Here is a 24,595-nt window from a genome sequence, read left to right on the forward strand (position 1 = left end):
TCATATTGCATCATGTCGTTAGATCGACATAGGACACAATCCTCAGAGCATGAAAATGGTATTAATATAAATATCTATGAGTATGTGTTACCTAGAGTAACAAAGAGATGAGACTAAAGGGTTATGTCAGAAGAGATGTTATGATGGATTTAGAGGGACCTCATGCCTATTGTATGTTCATAAGCATAGGTCTACTTCCCCTAGAGATGATGAGTGTGGACGCGCACAATACGATGATGAGTGCGAATGTGCATGAGCGCGAATGCACACAGATGAGGGTGTTCATGAGGCGCATGACAATATGGGGTTTAGCTGAACTCCGGACGTCGCTACAGATTAACTTGACCGAGGGTCCAAGGGGTGTGAGCACCCTAGGGATTCACACTCGCACGTGTGAGTCGTGTGTAGGGAAGTATTACACATCCAATTTGTTTGAGATTGGAGGCCACCTTATGATGATTAGAGATAGGTCCCTAAATCATGATTGCATGTGTTTTCATTTGCATGACCCCCTATAGTGGGGCCACTTACTGAGTATTCTTCGAAATACTCAGGCCGTATGCCACATCATTTTTTAGGTAAAGGCAAGACGCACTTGTATGGAGGGCGGCGGCATCGCGAGCATAGACTGTGGCACGTGCATAGGGTAGACTCATATTTAAATTCCTAGTCTTAAGTTAGAATAGGTTGTTTTGCATTTTATTATTTTAAACTATTTTATATTTATTTTTATTTTTTCTAAATTTCAGTATTTCGTATTTAAGCTCGTAAGACCATGGCTGTGTTTTCGAGAGAAGTTGTTTTAAGCGTTTTTCGAACTTTAAGTTATAAATGATGTTCATGTAAGAGTTATATTTCCGCATTAGAGATGAACATGAGATGTTAGTAACGACTCTGAGTATGTGGAAATTTAGGGTCGTTACAGCCTGCCACTATGCCTCGTTAGGCTGGGTCAGTAACTACCTATCTTATGCCCTTGTCGGCTCAGATCAGTAAAACTACCTGTCTTAGGAATAGTAACTACCTGTCACTATGCCGCTTGGCTAGATCAGTACAAAGGTCATGGCTCGTCCAACTAAGCACTTCTGACAGGTTACCACAGTAATATACTATGGTTACCCTCAACCCCCTGTGGGTGACTATTAAATCGGTACATTGTCGTTTACATAATTCATGACTTATGATAATTGACACATAACAAATGGTCCAACTTACAATGGGCTACCCAAACCCCACATCCAATGCCTAACAAAGAATCACGACATACAACACGTCACCATGCTAATCACGTAATAACCATCTAGCTCAATATGAAAACATACCATTCCAAACGCCTATCAGAAATTTCACATTCATGCCAACGAAATTATATAACCATAACTACAATCAAAGTATAACCAAACACATTATCAAAGTACCACTCCCATGAACTAAATTTATCCATCCCTAAATACGGTACTAAATTGCTTGCCCACAAATCCAAACCGACGCCTACAAGCATTACTTAGAAATTTGCTCTAGATGGTTACTTACCTCATCGTAGACTTCTCAAAACTTTATCGAGTCTTCAAGTATCCACTTGACTAAGCTAGTTGGATTTTTCCTATAAATAAGGCATTATGGAATGTGTGAGTCAAGTACTTAAATCTGAATAAAGACGAATCAAATGGTGTGAATTGGAAAAATTCGAGTTTTGATTCTATACAGGTGGGTCAGGTCAGGCCGTGCCTCACGATTTTTGCCCTCTTCTTCCCACCTTCTTCTTGATCTTTCTTTCCTCTCAGCACCCCATGTCTCGTTCTTCACGAAGACTCATCAACTTCCCTCGTCCATACCCTAGGTACGCGACCCAGTGTAATGTATTAGGGTTTTGGAAAGGAACAACGAAAAATCGCACCACTAGGGCTTACCGTCGGAGTTCTTCCTTTCTCAACCGTTTAGCCCCACCGTCGCTGACGAGCGCTCAAAACTTCATCAATCATCTCCTCCGCCCCACCTTCTTTCTTGTTGTTCGCTTCTCCCGTCATCCTCTCATCTGTTTTCTTCTTCTTTCTTTTCTTTTTTTTCCTCTCTACTGTTTTTCGTTTCCTTTCTTTTTTTTTTTTTTCTCCTAACCTAAAATGGTAGTACAACTAGCCTTTCTCTCTCTTCATTTGATTCCAGCTGCACGACTCTTATAACAAGTAACCACATGACTGGAGATTGAGCAAAGTTCAAGGAGATTGATAAGAAGTTCCTTGAAAATGTGAAGTTTGGCAATGGATCAATTGTACCGATCCAAGGCAAATGATCCATTTTGTTCCTCTGCAAGAATGACAGTTTTGCTTGTTTGGAGATTAAACAACTTTCAAATAGCTTGAAGAGTAATATTATTAGTTTTCGTCAGATGACGGAAGAAGGAAGTAGAGTGGAGTTAGCTGGCTCGTTCCTCAATATGTTAGACAAGAATTGAGCCTTGTTGATGAAGGTAAAACGGTCGCTTAACTGCCTGTACAAGATACTACTTGAGACCAACCAGCCCACCTCTCTATTGATGGCACTCGCAGACCGAGCTTGGCTATGACATGTAAGACTTTGGCACATAAACTTTCAGAAGCTCAAAATGATGGTTGAGAAGAAGAGGGCTAAGAGGCTACCCAAAATCATAGACCCAAACAAGCTATTTGAAAGTTGTCTAATCTCCAAACAAGCAAAACTATCATTTCTGGCTCAAACTAGTTTCTATGTTGAGCGACCATTACAACAGGTTCATGTAGATTTGTGTGGCTCGATCACTCCATCATTGATTGTTGGTAACAAGTATTGTCTCTTACTTGTTGATGATTATAGTTGTTGGATGTGGGTGTACATGCTTAGAGAAAAAGGAGAGGCATTATGTGCGTTAAAGAAGTTTAAAAGACTCATTGAAAATGAGTATGATCAGAAGCTAAAAACCTTAAGCACTGATTGAGGTAGTGAGTTCTTATCCCAAAAATTCCCAAGGTTTTGCAAAGAGAAAGGTATCAAGAATCAACTCACCGCACCGTGCACTCTACAAAAAAATTGTGTGGTCGAACAAAGAAACTGCACCATAATGAACATTGCAAAGAAGCTTAGTCAAGAGCATGCAAATCTTGGCAATTTTCTGGGGCGAGGCAATATGACATGTAGTTTATCTTCTAATTTGTTTACCAACAAAGGCATTGGATACTCACACCCCCTACAAAGCATGGTTGGACAAGACACCTCACTTTGAGTACATAAGAGTCTTCGCTGTACAACACATGTTAAGACTGCAAAAACATATATCAAAAAGCTTGATGATAGAAGCCGAAAGATGTGTACATTGGCGTAGAGGATGGGACTAAGGCACAAATTGTATGATCCACAACATGAGAAAATTTATGTAAGTAGAGATGTCATATTCGAAGAAGAGAAGAATTGGGATTGGTGTAGCATTGGTGATAACAAGCAAATTGTTATAGAGTTCATTGCTCTGGAAGAAAATGGAGACGTAGTAGACCAAGAAAGTGCACCAACAACAACATCAACAAATCCACACATGTCATCAAGAAAACTCGGGCGAGAGCACAGGAGGATCCACAACAGAGGGTGGGCCAAGTAAATATCGTTTTCTTGCTGAAATTTATGTGGATACACTTGAAGAAGAATGAGATCCTGACAAGTTAGTGCTGCTCGCGGCTTAGGAGCCGACAACTTACCGTAAGACAGAAACTGAGACGATGTGGTAGGAGACCATGCAGAAAGAGCTCCAAGTCATTGAGAAGAATAAGACGTGGGCACTGACTAACTTACCACCTGAACAAAAGCCCATCAGTTTGAAGTGGGTGTTTAAGTTAAAGAAGATTAATGAAGAAAATGTCATCAAGCATAAAGCAAGATTCGTGGCGAAATGATACATATAGTGACAAGGAGTTGATTCTGAAGAGGTTTTTGCGCCTATGGCTAGACTGGACAATGTAAGGTTGATTTTTGCCCTTGCAGCTCAACACGGGTGGTAAGTTCATCACGGACGTCAAATCAGCGTTCCTAAATTGTGATCTCCAAGAAGAAATGTATGTTGCCCAACCTGAAGGGTTCGTCATCAAAACCCGTATTGATCTTTTTCTTTTCCCTTGTTCAATCTATTGAAGGAGCGAAGCCACTTTACAGTTAAAAGAAGGAATCGGAAAGGGAGAATTTGATAAGCCAATGATTTGTTTTAGTCTAGAAAGAAGTAAAGAAGTACAGGTTTTCATGCTAGGTTCGATGAAGTTTGAGATGATGCAATTTCAACATTGACAAAATAGAAAGACTAGAGAGAAAATCTCTCGGGTTGTTTATAAAGGCTGCACGGTGACAATCGGGAAAAATAAAATAAAATAGTAATAATAATAATAATAATAATAATAATAATAATTAATTAATTAATTAAAATATATAATTAAAAAAAACATTGGTTAACCAATCCCTCCTCCTTCCTTCAATCTCTCACCACTCCTTCCATAAAAATAAATCTGTCCACAAATCAGTAATTCCTTCTGGGTAAAACCAACAGCAGAATTTCTTCCTTCCTACGAAAAACAAATAAAAAAATGGCTAAGGAGATATGTCATTTGAAGAAGTAGTTGTATGTTAAATCTTCCTTTTATTTTATTAAGTAATATTAATTAGAGGGTACGAACACGTACATCCAATGGCAGGACAACGATCGTTATGCTTTGCATAGCGCTGCCGTGACGATTACTAATTCTAACGGGTTCCGGCATAAGGGGCTCCCAAAGTATGCCCACCGAATAAGGAAAGTGACCCAGTGGTGTGCAAACTAGCTGGTGAGCCCATACTTGCACGTATGGGCTGTGTGTAGAGTATATGGTACACGTCCAAAATTACCCGTTATGACAGCACCGTAGGGAAAACGAAACGAAAGATAGGTCCCATCATTTCATTGCATGTGATTGTTGCATTTAACCCCAATAGTGGGGTCACTTACTAATTATTTCTTTAAATACTCAAGTCATGTGCTACTACATTTTTCAGGTTAAGGCAAGACATTCCTGTACGGCTGATGACGACATCGCAACTCGAGACCATGACACATGCATAGCGTAGTGGTATTTGTTTTCTTAGAATTAGGCTTGACTATGTTGTTTTTAACTTAAACTCTTATTCATTTTATTTAGTCTTTTGTTGTGTCGTTTTAAAGATGTTTTTGAAACACGTAAGTCCATGGCTGTGTTTTAAGATAAAGGTTATGTTTTATGGAATTTAAATGAAGTATTCCGCATTCAATGTTTATGGTACGTATACAATAGAGACCTTAAATTAAGTAGAAAATTTCGGGTCGTTTAGTGACCTCCAAGAAGAAATGTATGTTGTCCAACCTGAAGGGTTGATCATCAAAACCAAAGAGCACAAAGTGTACAAAGTTGTCAAAGGCCCTCTACAATTTATGACAAGCACCGAAGACATAGAACATACGTGTGGACAAGAGCTTAAAGAGTCTAAACTTCATGAAGTGCTTGCAAGAACAAGTAGTGTATACAAGAAACAATGGAGTGGAAACCCTCATAGTTGGCATGTACGTTGATGACCTGGTCGTCTCTAGAACAAATGTGGAAGGTGTCAAAGAGTTCAAGCAGTAAATGATGAAAGAATTTGAGATGACTTATCTCAGGTTACTGACGTACTACCTCAGTATTGAAGTAGACCAAAGGAAAGATTGCATCATGTTAAGCAGTCGACCTATGCTAAGAAGTTATTGCAGCAATTTAAGTTGGCAGAGTACAACCCGACCAAGTATCCCATGGAAGCAAAGTTACAACTCAAAAAATATTTTGAAGGAAACTTGGTGAATCCACTGACTATAGGGCATCATCGAAGGTTTGTTAGAATGGTGATTAGGTACATGCAAAAGGCCACTATGATGCATCATCAAGCGGTTAAGCATATTTTCCGCTCATGTGAAGGAAACCACAAGCTACAGGCTGAAGTATCAAAGAGGGCGAGGTCCTGTAGAACTAGTCGATTTTACCGATAGTGATTTAGCTGGAGACATTGACGATAGAAAAAGCACCCTAGGAATGACATTTTATCTCAACATAAATTTTATCTCTTAGTAATCTCAGAAGCAACGAACTGTGGCACTATTTTCCTGTGAGGCCAAGTTCATGGCAGAAACTGCGGCATTGTGCCAAGCATTGTGGCGGAGAACATTGTGAACAAATTGGCTTAAAAGTGAACTAAAATCGATAACTCTTTACGTCAATAACCAATTTGCGATTGCATAGATGAAGAATCTGGTATTTCGCGAACACAGCAAACACATTGACACTCGCTTCCATTTCATCCATGAGTGTGTCGAGAAGAGACATATCATTGTGAAGTTCATATGCACCAGAGAGCAACGTGCACATATTCTTGCCAAGACACTAGCACACTAGCACGGGTTAAGTTTGCATATATGCAGGAGTTGCTTAGAATGAAGAATCTCAAACAAATTCAAGATTAACCGTGAAGATGTGAGCCAATAAACTTAACTTAGGATAACAAGTTACTTAACTTATGGAGAAATTTTAGTAGAATTGTTAGTAGTTGTCAAATTGTGGACTAAGTTTAGTGATTTAATTAAGAAGATTTTTAGTGGTTTTAAGGAAACTTAAGTGATTTTTTCACTCTAAGATGTATATTATTTACATTTTTGTTCAAAATATTTCTCCACTCAAGTTATTTTTTTAGTTGTTTGTTTTGGCGGTCACATTGAAGAGCCTCCCATGAAAAAACATACCTAATATATGTGGGTTAGTTGGGGAATCTCTCTAATAAAACTAAACCTACCTCAATAGCTTAGGAAAAGCATATAAAGGTAAATGCCATTTATCATCATAAACCTAAGAATAAATGTGTAAACAACTCGTCCACAATATGCTAACCAATCAGGCAATTCATGTGAGTTATTCTCAATTTAGGGTTCCATTTCTCATTCAACTAAGACTTGGATGTCCTAAAGGGATACTTATAACTAATTTAAAAGGTCAAGAACTCCACCTTGAAGTCCTTCACATCTAAGGATAATTAATAACTTGAGTGATTAACTTTAAGTCGCAAAGGTTAAAATAAATTTGCGATTACCCGTAAAGGATTCCAAATAAATTAAATCCTCAACTAAAGCTCTAATCAAAATGAAAGACTTAAAAGACCATCGATGCTTAAAAGGAAATTTTTTTTAATAAAATAGAGATGTCACTATATGCATGACTTAAACGATACCATGGATTTAAACGTTCATAATAAAGACATGACTAACATGTAAAAAAGTCTATGAAGTTATTTCATAAATGATGTCATAGACTTAAATATTCATAATAAAGTCATTAAAAAAATATTGTTATGAACCATATAGCGGAAACCAAATAGCAAGAATTTAAATAAAAATAAAGCAATACCCTGATGTAACCTAAGGGATGCAAAAACAAAAATGAATGCAATTATCCTAGCTTCGGATCTCATGGCCTTCAGTGAGATGTCATCATCTGTACAAGAGTGTCTTGCCTTTACTTGAAAAATAAGATTAGCACGTAGCTTGAGTATTTTTAAAAATACTCAATAAGTAATCTCACGGTTGGGATCGAAAAATGCAATGACATGCAATTTAGTGAGAGACCTATCCTTTCATAAAAACATCATGGCCTTTGACTCCACTTTCCAATTGGAGCAGGGTTGGAAATGTATTACTTCCCTACAAACGACCCACGCACGAGCACATGAGTCCACCAGGCGGGCTCATATACATACCCCTAGAATTTACTCATCAGGTTAGCGCATGCTCGCACTACTAGATACTACAAAGGAAAAAGGCTCGCATAATATCATGGCGCACATAGATATCATATGGTACGCGTTCATACTAATCATAATGGGAAGTATCCTGATGCACATGACATATGTATATACATGAGGTCCTCAATAGTTTAAAACCATGTCATGAACAATTTATTATTGTTGCAAAAGACAACCAATAATATCATTGTCAAGTACAAAAGTCAAATATAGAGCAACGACTAGAGCAACTCAAAAAATTACGTGTGGGAAACTCTTAATGGAGAATTTGCTCCAAAAAGTTGACTATATGATACTACTTAATTGTGACAACCAATTTGTGGCTTGTCTAGTAGAAAATCTAATATTTCCTGGTAGAATGAAACATGTGGAGGTGTACTGCCATTCTATTAGAGGTAAAGTTTTGAAGAAGAATACGGATGACCAAGTAGCAGACTTGTCTACAAAAGGGCTAAATATTTGCAAACATGAAAGTTTTCATTGTCAGCTCAACATGATGTGATGAGTGAGGAATAGTGCAGAGAGGAAGTGTTAAAATATCATCACTGGCCCAATATAGTTCAACCTATTAATTTTATGAGCGCAGAGAGGAAGTGTTAAAATATCATCACTGGCCCAATATAGTTCAACCTATTAATTTTATGAGCTCATTGTCGGTATATATTTTAGAAAAAATGATTTAGGTGTTTTATGGATATACATATATATTTTAAAAAAAATGACTTAGTTATTTTAAGAATAAATGATAACATATTTTAGAATAAATTGTCCAATCTCTTCTGTAAATATTCTTCTACCATACAAGACTTCGATCACTAACAAGATAACACATAGAATTTACAACATCGACTTCGAGCACTACATGTAAGATATAAATTGCCTACATCATTTTTCTCTATTTCTATCACCATTTCTCGAAATCTAACAATCGGCTTAAAAAATAACCATACTTTTTGTAGTTAGAACATTTCATGTCATACTTTTTGTAGTTCGAACATTGAATGTGAGAAAAGTTACCACAATCACTTCCTTTGTTTCTTTCGCCTCCTCCTCCTAATGATGAAGAATAGTTTTCTTGCTAACTTTTATAATTCACAATATTTCTATTATCATAATCTCGTTCACCACATCATTACGTCTTTCATGAGAGCCACCTCTAAATGAAGTTTGCATCTGAAAAGCTTCTCGAAGAGTAACGTCATCTTCATTTAATCTAAACTTATGGAATTGGAAAGAATCCATAAAACTATTTACCGAAAATATGAATAAGTTTTTTTGATTCTTCAGATGCAAAAACAATAAAACTCGAACCTTCTTTGCATAAGAATCTTTTTAACAATTCTTTGATCCACAATTTCATTTTTTACAGCTGCAAGTATAAAATTTAAAAAAAAAAATCACTTATGCTGTTTATGCTCCCGTGGAGATGGCTTTCAAACTGATTCCACGTCCGCTGAAGAAATTCCTCCTTGGGTGAATCCGGATACCAAGCAAGTATATCTTGGACTAATGGTCCCTCTCCCGATTCAGTCACATGTAACCAGGCTTGAAACCTACTGTGCCCCTGTCCAAAAAAAGAAAGTACGGTCTTGATTTCGCACGCAACAATCCAATCCATTGGTCCTCTAAAACCTTTTAATAGCCATTTCTCCGCTCCATCATCTTAATTTAATCAAATTTAGATCTAAGAGTCGGTAGTTCTACCATTTTTACCCAACAAGTGGACTTTAAAGTATCTCAACTCTTTGAAGTTCTTTCAAACATATCTTCCATAAATGAGACTATTTTGATTCTCACTCCATTATATCATCTATTGACTGCACCAATGTTAGTAGTTGTGCCACCAACCTTGATCCACCTTATCAGAAAATAAAAACGACCAACCACCAACCGAATAGACCAATCAGTAGGTAGGCAATAAACTAACTCTGGTTTAAGACCACACCCATCCCGTTTCCACTGGATCTATTCCCAAAGATTTTAAGACGTTTACCACCATCGACAGTACCTAATGCAGCCAAATTCTTATAGGTGCTTCTGATTTCTACCTCATTTAGCAAACTATAGATAAACAAAATGAAAACTGGACTCTTAAATCTTTTCCAAGAGAACCTCAGCGTTAATCAAGCGAGACAGTTACAGACTTTAGACTACCAGAGAGAGCATACCAATCAAAACTTGATAGTTCTAAAGATGAAAAGACAGACTTCGACAAATGTATAAACCAAAAACAGTCCGAGCATATTATTAACAAAAATATTCATCGAAAAACATAACGTAGCCTCGGAAAAAATACAGCCAGTCCCACATCGCTGAAAGTAAATAATAGACATTAACCAAAGACAGAAAAACTGACCATGGAAAGAATAAAACAAGAATTACCAATGAAGATTTAATTACAAGGATGAATGAAAACGAAAAGTACTGATGCATTGACATGGGAATATTCATCAAACAAACAAGTATGAGACTACAAACGTTGCCTGCTCCGGGAAGAGGATCTCGGAGATCCAGTGGCAGTTGTGCCTCTGTAAGTGGCATTAAATGATGTGTATGCAGCCTTGATTGGTTCTGGAACAGAATCTAATGGAATCGACTCCGCGAAGCAAGCAGTGTTTATTCGCGTTCTCTCAAGTTCTTGTTGAAGTAACTCTGTGCTGTACTGCTGAGACAGTGCCTGTTGCATGGGAAAGTATTCAATTATAGTCCAAAGCAAGAAACTGCAGTAAAAGAAAAGAAATCATATGAAGTAATTACTGCTCCATTATAAATTGTAGTGGCTGATCATATTATATTGGAGGCTAATCACATGTTTTAGTCCCTAATCTTTGTGTTATTTCAATCTAATCTCTGTTGTTTACCTTTCAATCTACTTCCATACATTTGAATACTTAAAAGGGAAAATTTGAGAAACTTTGAGAAAACATGTGTTATAACATGAAGGGAAATTTTGAGAAAGCGCCTAAAATGCATGTGCCAAATATAAAATAATAAAGAGGAAGCCAAAGGAATATATTATTTTGAACTTTAACATGTTACAAGAGAATGCAATGTAAAAAGATGCTCCTTACAATAAGTTCATCTGGGGCAGCTGCTCCTTGCTGTCGTTCATCTAGAGCTTCCTCGCTCCCACGAGTCGACTGACGATTATGGCCTTGATTATCAGCTGCATCTGTCACACTTTCAGTAGCTTTCTCCAAAAGAACTCCTTGTAAAGACTTCAAAGACTTTCTTGCTTCGGGTGTGAAATAAGGATTTAATATGGTCTCAAAGTACTCAAGCTGCAAAAGGAACACAAAGTCAGCTACTACCATTAAAGTCTCATCTAAACGAAGCTCCACCAGTGCATGTTAAATGTTTGTGCATGATACATGCCCCATTGCAACAGAAAAAAGACATGAGATGGAAGGATTTTTTTTCCTTCAACTCCTTATTTTTTTACCTTTTTTTTTTCTGTTGGAAATAGATGGGAAATTTATTTAGTTTATTGCCGTTGATATAGACCAACAGTTCCTTTTTCTAGCCTTTTACTCGGTTGAAAGCTTAAATACATGAAAAACATCCTATACTTGACAGAATCGTATCATAAAGCTAATGCTGATTCTCTAGAACCTCTAGGTTATTTAAAATATAGAGAAACTTCCTAATGTTAAAAATTTTACCTCAAGCATGAGTTGACAGAAACCATTTGTATCAAGTGATCGTAGCTCTTTTGTTCCATTTTCATCAAAAATCCTAAGAAAAGTATCAATTAAACCTTCAACAAGAATGCCTAGAGTCTTGTCCAAAAGGGGCTTGGCACCAGCAAAAACCTGAATGAAACAATGGATTAATATAGGAATCAGTTAACTGAAACTAGTAATTAAAACTAAGAAGAGAGGAAAATGGAACAAGAACAAGCGAAGTGTTGGAGAGGTAACTTTTCGACAAAGGAAATAACACTTTCAGATAATAAAAGATTTTAAAAAAAAATTGTACAATTACAAAAGTTTCAGCATCCAGAAGAAAAATCAGAACAATGAGATGCAATTGCTAGCTTTTTGCACATGGTATTATCCTAAAACTCATGGTAAGATTACCTCAGCATGGACAGATACAAGAGTGTGGAGTAGCTCTACAGCTGCATCACGCACACCCTACAAGAAGAGGGGGAGGAAAAGAATAAAGGGAAAAAAAGGAAAAAAAAAAAGCAAAGAGAGCTAGTTTTAGATGCCCAATTTAGAAAGCATAAGTAAGGACAACAAAGGGCAGTGCTATCAGTTGGAGCACTTCGTACGAATGGTCCCCAGTAGAGAATACTACTTACCTTAACTGCAGGAGCAGCTCCCCAATGGACTCCAGAATCCAATAAATAGTTTGTGGCAGATATTCTCATCAAGTTTGCCTGATAGGAAGAGAATCACCTGTTAGTGCATAAATGCTAGGTGTAAACCTAAAAAATCTGGCTAAAATAATGATGAAAAATAAACCATCTGCTGCTAACTTTTGGGGCCCTGGAAAAGGAAATGTTGAACAATTTTATACCATAAAATAAGAACTTCGGAAAAACTTTTGAATAAGCAAGGTACAACGGAAGATTTTGTTCTTTTGGCTCCTCTTGGTCGTGTATTTTTTTTGTTCTGTACAGTTTTAATACAAAAAAGGAAGTATGCAATAGATATACGCTACAGGAAAACATCACAGAATTTTTTCTTGAATTTTGAAATTTTAAACTGTTCGATTGGATGAAATAATTTGACTATTTATGTCATTACGAGTCCCCAATTATCTTTAAGCTCCAAAAACTGCAGAGTATGTGTGTGTGTAAATAAAATATTACTTAATAACATAAGTTTAAACGCATGAAAAATACATAAACTGTAATCAACACTAAAAATTAATGGTGTTAGAAACTTAGAACGCATTTCAGCAGTACCTTTGCATGTGTGTACTGTTCAAGGACCTTTTCTTCAAGTGCAAAAAAGGACATAACAAGATCTTGTAGGTCACTGGTAACCTCTTCAGTTTTTACCCTACAATGGCAAGAGGGCGTTAGTGGAGAACCCACAAATACATAAAACTTTTTCAACATTTGCAGTCTCCTTTTTTATTAAAAAAACAAATTTATTGATGTATGAAATTTACAATAGAGAGAGAGAGAGAGAGAGAGAGAGAGAGAAAGCCCCCCCAAAAAAAACGAGAGGAAAATAGAGAATTTAGTTTCCACCAAAATAAAGCAAGGAAAGGAACATTATCATCAAAAACCGGATATGTTTTTTCCTAGGCCTAAAAAGTTCTATGGTTTCTTTCAATCCAAACTGACCACAAAACCCCGGACAAGATTCTGCCAGAGAATTGCTTCATTTCATTAAAAGGGTGATCCAAGCAAATAAAGTTTAAAAGTGTGTGGGGATCCTTTGGTGAGGACAACATCCAGTTGAAAGCAATCCTTAAAATCATTCCAAAAGAGCTGTGCAAAATTAAAGCAGATAAATATGCGGGATTGTCTCAAAATCAAATTTGCAAAGGATACACCAGCTAGGAGAGAGAGCCCTGGAGGGGACTTCATTTGGAGTCTGTCATGAGTGTTTAAAGTCCTGTGTGCATGTTCCCAAATGAAGAATTTAATCTTCTTTGGACATTCATCGGACCAAATGCCCTTTGTAGAAAGATAGGGATTTTCCACAAACGAGGAATCAAGGGTATTGAGCAAGGATTTCGAAGAGAAACTTCCAATCTTCAATAGAGGCCACACACAACTATCCTCCACATTAGTTAAATATGTGATATACAAGACAAAGCTCAATTCTGCCCATCGGTAATCTCATCTTTCCTTTAAGGACCTTCTGAAATTCAAGTCCCACAAAGCCAAATCATGATGCCACAAATCTTGGAATGAAACATGCTTGTCTATTTGATAAGGAGAAACGTAGAGGGAAAAAAAGGGAATAATTGAGTCACACAGCCAATGACCATGCCAAAAATTTGTGGAAGCCCCATTTCTAATTTTCATCAGCACAGAGCTGTGAATTAATGATTGATGCCTCAATATTGCCTTCCAAGGGCCACAAGAGGAGGGTAGAGAGGAAGTACTTGGATGGTTATTGAGGCTGTTGTGCCAAACTGAGCATCGATAATCAACTGCCAACGCACCATTTTTCCCTTTTGTTATCTCTACAACCGTTTAGCTAATAGAACATGATTCTTGTCTTTTATACTGTGAAGACCCAAGCCACCTTTCCCAATACGAAGAACTTTACCACATTTAAATAAGATGTTTAAGAAAGCCCTCAACATGTCCTTCCCAAAGGAAGTTACAAAATAATCACTCGACGTTCTTGGAAATCTTGTTAGCCATCTCGAAAGGGAGATGGTAGGGAGATAAAAGAGAGTTGCTTGGATAAGCATGTTCCAACCATTCAATCTCCTTTGTATTTTTTCCACAATGAAGGACCAAAAAGAGGAAAGCTTAGGGTTTTCATTCAATAGAAGACCGAGATAGGAATCTGGCCACCTCCGATTTTACCACCAAATTTGGCGGCAGTGAAGTGAAGAATGCTATCCTCAATATTCCTACCAATAATTTCTCTTTTTATATATAGGAACGAAAAACCATTTCATTCATATATGAAACATATATGCAAAAGATCCTATCATGTAATACAAAAAACATCTCCAGTTGGACATGAGAGTAGATAGACTATAATTACAAAAAGGAGATAATTTGCTCCATGACAAGGCTAATAAAGAAGTAGATTCAACAAAAGAACAACAGCTTTGTTTCTTATCTGAGAAGATATGGACATTTTTTATTCCATAGGAAAGCCGAAACAAAATTCTGCCGTAGGTTCGTTTCCTGGGAACAAAAGGATGCCCTGTGAGGACATAGGTCAGAAGAGAGAAACCATTCCCTGGCCTATGATAATGCAACCACATATTCTCAAACCGAAAGGGGGAGGGTCTCCAAGTAGAACAACCAAACAATAAGAGAATGGGGAAATGGTCCGGTGTAGGCCACTCAAGTCTTCTCACTTGAGCATCTGAAAATTTTTCCAACACCTTCACCGAAATGTGGAAGCAGTCGATTCAAGTGAGAGTTTGATAGTCTGTAAAATCAGACCAAGTGCATGGCACATTTTATAGAGGAAAATCCAAAAGTGAGCGCTTTCAATAAAGGAATTAAAACGTTTTATACTCCTCAAGACATGGCCCCTGTTAGATTCTCAAAGGTCCATCTAATGACATTAAAATAACCCCCCAACAGCCAACCATCTGAACAGAGGGAGGATAAAACATAAAGTTCCTGCTAGAAATGAGGTATATTCTCCAACTTAGGTGGCCCATAAATACCTGACAATAAAAGAAGTGTAGCCATCGACAAGGAGATATGAATAGGGAGACAGTACACCTTTGACAACTTCAAAAATCTCTAAAGAGTGATCATTTCACATAATAATGATACCACCCGATGAACCAGTAGCCTCAAGAGTTGACCATCGAATATGTCTGGAACTCCAAAGAAATTTGATGGTGAGTCTTTCCACCAAAGCCAACTTTGATTCTTGAAGAAAACAATGGAGGGATTATACTTGAGAATGAGAGATTCAATGAGATCCCACTTCTCCCAAGAACCTAAACTGCAAGTACTCCAAGAGAGAATAATCATACAGACAACCCACCCTTCACCTGCTGGGTAGGTAATTTATCATAATTGATATTAGAGAAGAGACTCAGAGTTATTCTATTTGTTGGTTGTTTTTGGCTTTTTGTTGCAGATGGTATAGACATAATACGGAGACGCTTCTTCTTTAGCCAAGGGACTAAGAAATGAAGATAAATTGAGGGGAGCAACGTGTTGAGGGTTGCTTTCTAGAAGAGTATTTTCTTCAAGCAATAGGGGTGAAGAGGCAAAGCAGCTTGGGAGTGGGGATAAAGGCAACCGATGAAGGGATGTCGAAAGTGGGGATAGGGGCAAGGGATGAAGGGACGGTGGAGGTGGTCACAGTCTCAATCACAAAGAGTTTAATGTGAATCAAAATTTAAAAGATATAAAACACTGCACTTAAATATTAGACATTGCATGTCTACCATGAAATCTTGTACTATATCTAAAAAAATTTATTATATAAAAAAAAGGAAATATTTTAACTTTCATCAATTTCAATAATACAAAAACTAAAAATACCCTTCATCGTTAATCTTAGATGTGAGTACTTTGTTCAAAATATACCTGGAACTTTCAAAATTTTCATTAATATCCTTAAACTTTCAAAAAGTTTAAAAGTACCATTAGTACCACGTTTCAAAAATACCCAACTTTCAATAGTTGGATTAATACTTGTACCCTTTAAAAAAAGTTTTCAAAACACTTCTTATCTCCTCTCTTCAATCTATGGTCAAACGACCATTTCGCTATTTTCCTTTTTTTTTTCTTTTTTTTTTTTCTATCTTCTTCGATACTCTCCCATTCTTCTTTCATCACCAATTCTAAAATAGCTCCTTATAGGCTATATAGCAAGAAGAAAGGAGAATAACCCTCCCCTTCTTCATTCTCCAATCTCTAAGACTACTCCTTTCAATCAAGGTATATAGGCTATATGGCAAGAAGAAACTGAATAATGAAACACAAAGGGCCCTTAGAACTTAAATGTTTTAACAAGATTGTAAGTTAATAGTTGTGTGTGAGTTAATACCTCATTTCAGTTTAATACACAAAAAGAGAAACACATTGAGAACTCGGGTCATATTTTTTAGAAAAGCTAGAGGGAGAGAAAAAAAAGAAAACCTGTGCGTTACCAAATTTGAAGAAATTAAGATTTTTTTGACCGTTCAAATTAGTCTGTTTGTTGTGATTAGTTAAAGGATTCCCATAATCAAAGATGATATTTCTTTGTCGGCCCTTTTTTATATTTGGTTATTCATCCCTTTGTTGAGTTTTGAGGGCAGCTTTTTTTTTATTTTTTTTTATTTTGGGGCTTTGCGGGATTTTCTGGGGTCTATACTACTTGAAATTTTAGATCATGTTTGGTTCTGGAGAATTGGTGTAAGAATTGGACAAATGGGAGAAAACTGAAAAATTTTAAAAATATATATATATATATATATATATATGTATGAAGGAAAAAAAAAAGAAAAAAAGTATCTATATAAGTTGTTTTATATTTTTTTCCGTCAAAATAACTTCAAAGGAATTGACTATCAGATATTAATTTTTTTTACACTTATGTTTGAGCATATTCAGAAACAAGAGTTTCTTCAATTTATTTAAAAATTGTTCTCAAAGAAGAGAGAGAGAGAGAAAAAAAGGAGAAATGGGAGAAGTTTTAAAGATCGAGAACGAAATAAGGGAATTAAGAGGGTATGGAAGAAATGAGGGAAAAAAAATGAATATAAGAAAGTGTTAAGCCATACATTGAAGCAAAAGAGAGAGAAAATGGAAGACAAAGGTAATCTAAGGTAGATAAATAGTTTTCATCCGTATCATAACCATAAGAGCTTTTAAAAAGAAAATTAACCTTCAAGGTATTAATGAAACTTTTGAAAGTTCAGCAGTATTTTTGAAACGCGGTAATAACAGTTCCTGCCTAAATACTATCGGTACAAGTATTTTCAAAAAAAAATTAAATGTTTAAGAGTATTAATAAAACTTTTGAAACTTCAAAGCTATTTTTTAAACAAAATATTAACGATTTCCATAAAAAAATTAAAAAAAAAAAAAAAAGTTATGGAAAGGGTATTTTTGAACATTTTCAAAAGATTTAAGGGTATTATTTAAACATTTGAAAGTTTAAAGGCATTTTTAAACCATGTACAAAGTTATCAGGTAATTTCTTTAAGTTAGCCTATTAGAAACCTGAATGACAAAATCGTATATCTGCTAGGGAAAAGTGTGCCGTAACCACTCACCTAGAACGTGACCAAATGTGCTTGTACTTGCCGTACAATTCACATGTAAGCTCATCTTTGCAAAATCCAATATTACTCAAGACTACTAACAATTGCTGATGTGGATTCGCAATACTCCCACGCACATCTGAAAGTAATTCCAAGTGTGGACTTTCTTTGTTTTGTTTGTTCTGGGCAAGCTCACTTCCTATACTCTCTAGATGACCTACATAAGGTATACATAAAATGATTATATCACTAATTACAATTAAGCAGTATTTCCATGCAAGGAAAATGATGACAGTTAGAAGCATATAATACCTGAAAAATCAAGGAAACTGTTCAAAAATGCAAGTCTAACAGATTCCTCAATTTCTTGAAGTTGTAAAAATATATCCTTCGACTTTGAAGCCTCACTTGCTAAAGACTGAACCATACTGAAAATTAATTCAACTGAGAATCAGTTTAAAAAATAATTAATTATTCTTTCAAAAGCAAGCCTTTTGTTTGCATCTCCAGATAATGGTAGATCTTGCAGTGAAATTTTGCTGAAAATGTCGTACATGAATATTTGTATGCATCTTTCAAAGGAATAAAAGAATCTTCGTTCACATACACATGGCACTTTATGTGCAAATGCCAGTACATTAGTTATGAACCAGCATATAGGTGTATATTACTCATTCATCTGAGAACCATAGGCCTATTTATAATACAATTAATTCTCTAGATAAAAAGAAACAAGACAGAAAAAGAAACAATAGAAAATAAGAAACACGTTAATTCCCTTATTTAATGGGATTACACCTATGTTCTTCAAATATTTCTTCGGACACTTCCCCTCAAGCTGCGAACTAGAAATCATGCATTTGGAGCTTGGATACTGACTCATTGAAATGGTAGGCTATGAAGTTCTTTTGTTAGCACATCTGCTAGTTAAAGTCGTGAGGGCACATAACTCATACATATTATCCCCTTCTCTAACTTTTTCCTAATAAAATGTCAATCGATTTCAGTATGTTTTGTCCTAGAATGCTAGATAGGATTATGAGCAATGTTAATGGCTGATTTGTCACCCTTGATTTAATGATTATTTTCAACCATAAAAGCTCACATAGTCCAGGTACAATAGCTCAAAGTTCTGATTTGGCAGATGATCAAGCACCACATTTGCTTTTTACTCCTCCATGTCACTAAATTTCCTCTATGAAACGTGCAATGCGCTGGAATAGATCTTCTATCCACTATTGATCCAGCATAGTCATAGTCGGTGTTATTGTAAGCTTCCAATGCAAATGAATTGTTTTGTTTGAACAAAATTCATTTTCCTAAAGTTCCTTTCAGGTAATGTAACACTCTATATACTGCATGAGGATGAGGCTCTCATTGGTCATGCACAAATTGGTTAATCACGCTCACTAAGTACACTACGCTCGATCTAGTGTGAGCTAGATATATAAACTTCTTGTCCAGCCTTTGGTATATCTCTCTGTCCACTGTAGCTTCTTCTTTTGACTCCCCCAATTCTAATGTTGATCCATTGGCCACTTTTTCTAGTTTCCATCAATAAATTCATCACATATTTCTGTTGTGATATGAAGATTCCTTGAGTTGAGTACGCTACTTCAATGCCGAGAAAGTATTTTAACCTCCCAAGTTCTTTGGTCTCAAATTCTCTCATCACTTTCCTCCTAAGTTCAATATTTTCTTCTTCATTGTCTCCAGTGACTATGATGTCACCTACACACTAGAAGCACTATAACTCCACTATACCGTAAGTTTGAGTATATCTCTAAGTTACCAACCTTGCTTTATACTTTTCCAACGTTCTATCAACCTTGTACTTTACTCTTAACAATATTATTCTCATGAGTTATTCTTTTTCAGAGCATGCATTTCTTCTCTCATATCATTCCATCTTTCACTTTTGGATAACGTATCAAAAACTGTGTTAGGTATAACAATTGAATTTAGACTCAAACTTGTGGATGGGATAATCTTTTAAGAAAAATATAGTTTGATAGAGGGTATAAGAATCATTTTGTGCATTCTCTAGTGTGTTTTTGGATAGCTATGGATCTATCATTTATTGGTTCATTTGGAGTTCCATTATGCATATGTGTTGCATCTTTATTTTGAGTCAGGTCCGATGGTAGGACTTGTACTGGTTCTAAAATGACTTTCCTCCTGGCATATACTTGAAGGAACAACGGGCCTGGCAATGAATGTAGATTGGATAGTTCAGTAGGTGGCTCTATTGTGACTGGATCTTGGCTAAGTAAGTCCTAATTGGAATTGGTGGTAGGAATGGACTCAATAGTTGTTGGTCATGTGTTCAGATATGTGAGTGTGAGGACATTTGAGGTTCAAAAGTGAGGATGAAACTGGTTGAGGACTTCTATTGGCCTTAGATTTATTTCAGACACGAGATGGAAGATGATTAATCAAATGAGTTGCAATAACTGCTTCTCCCCAATAAGACTTCAGCATGTTTCTGTGAATAAGCAAGGCCCTGGAAGTGTTAAGGAAGTGTCCATTTTTCCTCTCAGCCATTCTATTTTTCTTTGGTGTACATAAGAAAAGTCGTGGATAAATACCTTGAGATTGTAAGTTTCGAGATAAGGATAGCATTGTCAGTTCTAAATATTTTTATTTTAACTTAAAATTGGGTCTGATTCATTGAGGGGAAGGCAGGAATAATAGTACTGACGACAGATTTTTGTTGGAGGAGGAATAGTCATGCAACCCAAGTACAATCGTCAATTAATGTGAGGAACCAACGATCACCAGAAATATTTGGAACAACTGAGGGTCCCATATCTCACTTTGAATCAAATGAAAATGAGTAGAGTTTCCATTATTACTAAAGAAAAAAAGATACACGTGTATGTTTGGAAAATTCACATGAATCACAAACATAATTTTCAAAACTCTAAATGAGGGATGACCTATGAGAAGGTGATATAACCAAATCGCATTTTTATTTAATAAACTAAGAAAGTACACAAATGAGATACTCGTTTTTCTCTCGAGTAATTGCAAGTAATATAGATTCATTCAATTCCTCAGCAAGTCCAATCGTCCGGCTCAAGGCCTAGTCCTGAAAAACACAACATGATGAGGAGAAAAAACACAAGCTTGGCAATCATGGCCAAGCTTTTATATTGAAATGAGACTGGTAGATAATTTTGGGACATGAAGGACTTGTTTTAGTGTAAGATTTCAAGAAATGAATACATCATCTATTCCTGTCATAGTGGCACTAATCCCATTTGCCACTATAACTTTTCAATTACTCAGGCCGGTTTATGTGTTTTCAAAAATTATGGTGACTGAGGAGTCATGTGATCAGTTGCACCAGAGTCTCTAATCAAATTCTGAACCACACTTATCTCTCAAGGATTTATATAAAAGGTGAATGGAAGGCTTACCTGAAGGCTTGTTGAGCAAGTCCAAAAATACCTTCCATCTCTCTCTTCATTATTGAATCCACTAGTCTTTATGATAGGTAACTTTTGTTTGTCAGGCATAAGACTTTACATGCTTTCTTCTACTCGAATAAGAGAGATTGTTTCTTCTAGGACGGTGTTTCTTCCTTTTTGATGATCAATACAGAGACATGGTCAAACTCGTTCAAACCTACCAAAAAGTCATAGGCACGGTCTGCTTCAATCAATTTCTTCAGAATTACGAAATCAGCAACGCACTTCATCTCAAATACCCGATAACAATTGAGTTCATGCGACAACGTTTGCAAGACATTGGCATATTCTGTGTTGTGGGTCACCTATCTTCTGGGCGGCAGGCAGGAACTTCCTCTATTGATGATGGGATTTTTTATTCTTCTAACATGATGATGGAATAAAGAAAGGGAAGAACACTAAATGGGTCTTGGTCATGGTGAATGATCGTCAGCTATGAAGACTTCAATGATTTGAGTAGACTTTAAGTTTAATTAGCTAGGAAGGCTTTGATACCGTGTTGCAAGAGTAATGTATATTCTTCTGTTTTCTTATTATTCATCAAAGAATACCATAGGCCTATATTAATCCAACTAATTCTCTAGAGAAAAGGAAAGAACATAAAATAGGAAATAGGTTAATTCCCTTATTTAATAGGATAACACCTATACTCTTCAAATATTCCTTCAGACACCTCCATTCTCATTTCTCTTTAAATTTTATCTTCCTAATGGTTACATAATTTCTGTGTCTAATAATGCATGATAGGCACATACGTAAAGCACATCAAAGCAATGCAGTTCGAGAATTCCTATTATTAAAAAAAAACAAAAAAAAAAAAATGAAACCTCGAGTCTGAATCTATCAAATGCCTGTCTTATTAGTTAAAGCACTATTCTCCATCAATATCTGCTCATTATAATGCCAAAATGCAATTACATCAATTCCAAACCAGGTTATGGGTGGCATTTCATATCTTCCATTCTCCATCTCTTAGATTTTATTCTCACCATGACTACCTGACTTCAACGTTTTATAATACATGATAACCACACACATTAAGCGCATCACAGAAATGAAGATAGAAAATTTCTATCGTTCTAAATGTAAATAAAACATAATATCATCTGAACATCACTATCACATCCCAATTATAATTTTTTATGGCATTCTAAGGCATTCACGTATTTCTGCTTCAGTATAAAACAGTTATCCGAGAGCATAATAGCATGAATTCATGTGTGAATAACCTAGAAGATGTACAAGACCTCTACTTTATTCATTTTCTCTTTTTTATGGTATAAGGAACAGAATACAGTAGAATACTTGTATAGCACCAAGCTAAGGAGACTTACAAATTTATTTGATCCATTGCTGAAGACATGATAGATCGAAATGCTAGTGGCAGGAAGGAGATTGTGTATGGAGATTTATTCCTCTCGATAATTGACACAGGGACCCATGTTTCCTCTTTTGAAATCCTTACAATGGAGGCTCGCATCCAGGAACAAAGCCTAAAAATGTAAATCTTTGTCACCTCTGATTGAAGTGTTCGCAGTGCAATCACTGTGTTAACAGAGAGCAAAAAAAATGAGAATGATTTGAGTGGAAAAACAAAATTTAGATATAAATGATGTCAAGATACCAGCACTTGAAGGAGCTGATTCCTTCACTACAAAAGCTTCACACGCGCTAGATATTTCAGTAATGGCATCACTCATATATGACTGAAGTATATTTGATTCTTCAAGATCACGAAAGGTGCTGTGAACCTGACAAGTTAAGCATTGCACAATTTACCTAAGCTAAGCGCATGTACACCATGAAGGGATCAATTGTTATGAGTTATGAATTTAGAGACTGGTTTCTTAAGTTCGTAACTCTGAGTGAACAAAAAACGAAAGGAGAATTTCTTAACACCCGGCTCAAATGGGAGAATAGACTTATATAGAGAGGAAGCATAATAACCCATGTATCAGTTGGAAGATATAAAGAGGATATTTAGTTGTCATTCCCACTGTTCGGTAATTTAAAAGAAAATAAAGGGTAAGAACACTTCCAGTTACAAAAGACAACTAGCCCCCACCCACCCCCCAAAAAAATTCTTCCTATCTAGAAGAATCTTCTCCCTACGGGTGAGAAGAGGCACACTTCATAAACACAGTCGAGAGTATTTATAGAAACACTTATAGCATATCAGTAATTACTATACTCTGAAAAGAAATCAAATCAATACCATTATGCAATGACTATCCAAGGTATAAACATTATCACCTTTACTCCATATGCAGATAGTGTATTGCGAAGCATCCCAGCAACTTCCTCCACAGAATGATTTGAGTACTTACCCTCACTAACCTTGTCCTCATTTTTGCTAGCTGATGAGTTAGCAAATTCAGTAGAAACTTGAGAGGACTGAAATATTAAAAATCAAGCATCAAACTAAGGGCCTGTAATAAAAGTTAAAGGAAAAAAAAACTGATATCATCCTACCAAGAAAAATACTGAGGGTTATTCATGCATCAACCCATTGAAATTTAGAAAATATTACTGATATGTTCCATCTTTTCAATAAGAAATGCCAAGGGCTTCAGGAAAGGGGTATAGAGAAAGGGAAACAATATATCGGCTACCCAAAACCCACCCCAATTAAAAATAAAGGGATTAAAAGATTACTCACAATGAATATTAAAAACATAAATAAGTTAGAAAGAAATGCGCATAGAAAAGACAACTTGCAGTAGATCACTAATTGGTCTGGCATTAAGAAAAAAAAAATTGTCAAAATACCTTGGCAAATTTCCCACTGAAAACAGAAAGAGCAGTTTTCCAAAACGTTGGTATGTGGTGAATAAGTACAGCAGTCAATCTCCGAATATATCTAGCTCTAAGAGCATCAACTTCTTCACTATTTACTTCCACTGGTTTCACGCCCAACGGGAGATGGCCATCCAAAGCAGAAGAATGATGAACATCTGACTGACAACAATAAAAAAATTAAAAATTAAAAATTAAGCGATGATCAAATTAACTAATTTGCTCATATCAGCAAACGATAAAATCATCTTCAAAAGGTTTCACGTACAGATTGATCCAGATCTTGATGAATCTGCCTCCATCTTGCATCAGCAAGTGCTCTTTCCCGCATCTTATTATTCAATGCTTCCATTCTCGATTCATGATCCAAGGTACACTTTTCAAGTAATCCTCGTATCTTGTGATTCTATAAAAGAGAACAAAAAGTAGCTAAGTGAGCTGCCATTTTTTATTATTTCTTTAAGCTTGACCTCCAAGGTAATCCACTGGCATATGAAAAGAGGGGGAAAATAGGAGAACGAAAAGATACAAATCAGAAAAGGGTATTTTCTTTAATTTTTAAATAAGCAACCATTTCTTTTTGTTTTCTTTTTTGTGTTTTCTTTTTTTTTTTTTTTTTTTTTTTTTTTTTTTTC

General features: G+C 36.0%; 1 protein-coding gene and 1 long non-coding RNA gene across 2 annotated transcripts in view; both read right to left on the reverse strand.

Moving 5' to 3' along the window:
• Positions 1-10,032: 10,032 nt before the first annotated feature.
• LOC111480512 (exocyst complex component SEC5A-like) overlaps positions 10,033-24,595 on the reverse strand; it is a 30,464-nt gene continuing 15,901 nt past the window's right edge. Inside the window, exons 9-21 of the mRNA XM_023125595.1 lie at positions 24,229-24,366; positions 23,934-24,122; positions 23,418-23,558; positions 22,789-22,915; positions 22,499-22,709; positions 18,004-18,119; positions 17,704-17,908; positions 12,734-12,830; positions 12,125-12,202; positions 11,898-11,954; positions 11,481-11,630; positions 10,890-11,099; positions 10,033-10,495 (exon numbers count right to left, since the gene is read on the reverse strand). Coding sequence (XP_022981363.1) covers positions 10,289-10,495; positions 10,890-11,099; positions 11,481-11,630; positions 11,898-11,954; positions 12,125-12,202; positions 12,734-12,830; positions 17,704-17,908; positions 18,004-18,119; positions 22,499-22,709; positions 22,789-22,915; positions 23,418-23,558; positions 23,934-24,122; positions 24,229-24,366 — 1,926 coding nt within the window. The 3' untranslated portion in view covers positions 10,033-10,288. The remainder of the gene's footprint in view (positions 10,496-10,889; positions 11,100-11,480; positions 11,631-11,897; positions 11,955-12,124; positions 12,203-12,733; positions 12,831-17,703; positions 17,909-18,003; positions 18,120-22,498; positions 22,710-22,788; positions 22,916-23,417; positions 23,559-23,933; positions 24,123-24,228; positions 24,367-24,595) is intronic.
• On the reverse strand, positions 20,647-21,493 carry LOC111480733. Its single transcript, XR_002717907.1, has 2 exons — positions 21,404-21,493; positions 20,647-21,321 (listed from the first exon to the last, which is right to left on the reverse strand). It is a non-coding gene; the product is annotated as an uncharacterized LOC111480733 (long non-coding RNA).

This window comes from Cucurbita maxima, unplaced genomic scaffold, assembly GCF_002738345.1.
Source record: "Cucurbita maxima cultivar Rimu unplaced genomic scaffold, Cmax_1.0 Cma_Scf00006, whole genome shotgun sequence".
Lineage (NCBI taxonomy): Eukaryota > Viridiplantae > Streptophyta > Magnoliopsida > Cucurbitales > Cucurbitaceae > Cucurbita > Cucurbita maxima.